Here is a 2,897-nt window from a genome sequence, read left to right as displayed (position 1 = left end):
ATATTTCATTCAATGACTCCTCAATGCAATCCAAAAAATTCCCCATATTCCCTTTTCCTTTACTCTCTCTCTCTCTCTCTCTCTCTCTCTCTCTCTCTCTCTCCCATCCAAACATAGGTAATTTTTTTCAAAACAATAGGTCACATAAACATAATTTAGTTCCTCACGCCACCTTATCTAACTAACACACACACAATAACCGTTTTACGACTATTACACCTACATTACTGTTATTGTTTTTGGATTAAAAAACATTGACACAAACCACCCTTCATTTTTATAATTTCATTCCCCATCACACAATGAATATTTTTACAAAAGGTTGAATCCAACTAAATATCAATTTCTGCCTTCACACTATCGTTGCCATGCCGATTATTTTACCCATTTGCTACACAGATAGAATTTCTAACACTGATAAGCCCATTCACACACACACACACACACACACACACACACAAACATCAAAAAAAAAAAAAAAAAAAATCATGTTTTACACAATTTCAAACCCTAACAATCTACATTTCCTACACTCCAAACCCTAAACTTCTACACACCCAACAGGTCCACAATAAGATCCATCGAACAAAGAAAACCTAACGCACTGTTTGGTCAGTAAGAAATGGAAACAAAAAGTCATCATTTCGCAGATCTAATACACGATTCTCTATGGCATCCCTAAAAAGTTTGCATTTTCAGAGTACACAAACATATTCAATACTCATAAACAAAAAAATTGATCAACGAAATCCTAGATAGAGTAAAGCAAAATAGGGATAGGAATATCGGTATTCGGATCGACAATAAGAGGAAGTGAGTAACAGACCTGTTTGGATTTGGACAAAAGGCGGGACGAGAAGGCCATGATAGGAGTAGACTCTCAGCGGCGTCGTTCTGAGCTGCTTCTTCTTGTTCGAGCTGTTTTGGTTGATAGGGTGTGTTTGTGTGAGGTTTGCCCCAACCCCCAAAATATAGAATTTGTTTAGTTCCTTTTCTACCAACTTCCTTTACATTTACTTGCCACTCCTTACATATGTTTTTCCTCCAATTTTGCAGTAGTACAAGATGCACAAATAGATGCATAATAGCAACATACATACATACATATCACTATTATATACATACCCCCTTGAAATTTGCACAACAAAAACATTTTGAAAAATTAACGAATGCATGCTAATGAGCTTTGACTCAAATAACATTTCCCCCAAAAGATCCACTAGTTGCATAAACTAATTACCAACTAAATAAATAAATTAATGCATGCATACACATAAACAGGCATAGCATTTGTTTCAATATAACAATAAGAGGTAGATACAAATTAGAAGAATGATGGTGAAAAAAGGTGAAGGGTAAAAGAAAACAAATACTTACTTTTCTCTTACTGTCTTCATGACCTTGGCATACTGAGCAACAGCAGCTGGATCTTTCGGGTCAATAGTGATTTTCTCCTTGCGAAGTATCCCCGTGGCTGTCTCAAATTTATTCTTAACCTCAAGAAAGATGCCCTTCAACATTTCTTTTGGGTTCAAATGTAATCATTTGTCAATTAAAAGTTCATGCAGGCAAAGAATTCATTGATAAAAGAAAAAAACATGTACCAAAAATTAAACAAAAATCTATTAGTAATGGATCATTAATACGTCAATATATGATGACAATCATCATACATAGCAACATTTGTCAGATCCATCAAAAGAATGGTCCCAAACAGTGGATGCCGTGAAATGATTATGAATATAATTGGCATAAACTCAGAAATATCCAAGGAAAAACTGCTACCACCACATTTATGTGAAGAAGACCCCTGAATAGCAATGCATTGGCAACTACAACTCACAAAAGTCTAGAGGAGGTGATTGATGAAACAAGTACTCAAGTAGCAATTCAAGTTATTTGACAAGTGGAAAGTAAAGATTGTCCAAGATGAACTATATAATAGGAAGTATCCTCCATAGGAGGGGAGATCGGAAAAAATAGAAAGAGACTACTTTAGCACCCAAAACTAGATTTGCAATCAGTTCTATTGATTTATATCATAATCTATCTCATCGGACAATGATTTTATTCAATCTTATACGTCTTACTTGTTTGTTCGTCTTGTAAATCAATATTAGCCGTTGTCAAATTCAAAAAGGGCCTAGTTCTTTTACCCACTCTCTACAAATTTATTGTACTGAGCTCATTGGGCAATATCCTACACCTTTCGGGCTTGGGCTATAAATCGTGACCCTACACTAATATTTTACTTTTTTTAATTATAAGTTTAATGTCCCTTCTAAATCAGTAGTAGAATTACTAGATTAGTAATATAATTGTATATTATTCCAAAAGTAACCAAAAGTTAATAATCTTCTAAAAAAAACTAAAAGGTAATGAAATTCAACATCAAAGTCTTTTATTTTTTTAGGGAGAAATAGTTTTTTTGTATCCATCTAATTGTGTGCATACTGGTAACAAAATGACCATTAACTTTTCTCTTTTGGAGTCACTTCCCTTGGCAAATACTAAATAGCTTTGTAGTTTAGTAATATTATCATGAAGAGAACTTTGGTTCAATGCTCCTTATCCTCTTTTTTTTTTTTTTTTTTTGGTAAGAAAAAAAATGTATCTCATAAATAAATAAATAAAAGTGTTGACTTTAAATGAAATGTTAATCCCTGATTCTCAAAAAAAAAAAAAAATGTTAATCCCAACCCATGGAAAGATAAAAAGAGAATGATTCATAAAAAAGAAAAAAATGGAAAGAATGTTTTAAGGTAAGAAAATTACATTGTGTTGTTACAGATAATATCTCAAATTTCATCAAAAGACAACTAAATCAACAGTGAATTATCTGCNGTGGATGCCCTGAAATGATTATGAATATTAATATCATGGTTCAACTTTCCACA

The 2,897-nt window shown here is 32.9% G+C and overlaps 1 protein-coding gene across 2 annotated transcripts in view; it reads right to left on the bottom strand.

Annotated features, from left to right (window-relative positions):
• Positions 1-957, bottom strand: part of LOC112016634 (probable ATP synthase 24 kDa subunit, mitochondrial) — a 6,468-nt gene extending 5,511 nt beyond the window's left edge. The window contains exon 1 of one of the 2 annotated variants that reach the window (XM_065760525.1): positions 827-957. In XM_065760525.1, the coding sequence (XP_065616597.1) occupies positions 827-865 (39 nt within the window). In that variant the 5' untranslated portion in view covers positions 866-957. The remainder of the gene's footprint in view (positions 1-826) is intronic. The other variant, XM_065760524.1, reaches the window with a different exon arrangement.
• Positions 958-2,897: the final 1,940 nt, after the last annotated feature.

The sequence above is a fragment of the Quercus suber genome, unplaced genomic scaffold (assembly GCF_002906115.3).
Source record: "Quercus suber isolate HL8 unplaced genomic scaffold, Cork oak 2.0 scaffold_18, whole genome shotgun sequence".
NCBI classification, from domain to species: domain Eukaryota; kingdom Viridiplantae; phylum Streptophyta; class Magnoliopsida; order Fagales; family Fagaceae; genus Quercus; species Quercus suber.
This window is presented reverse-complemented; position numbering and strand designations above follow the sequence as displayed.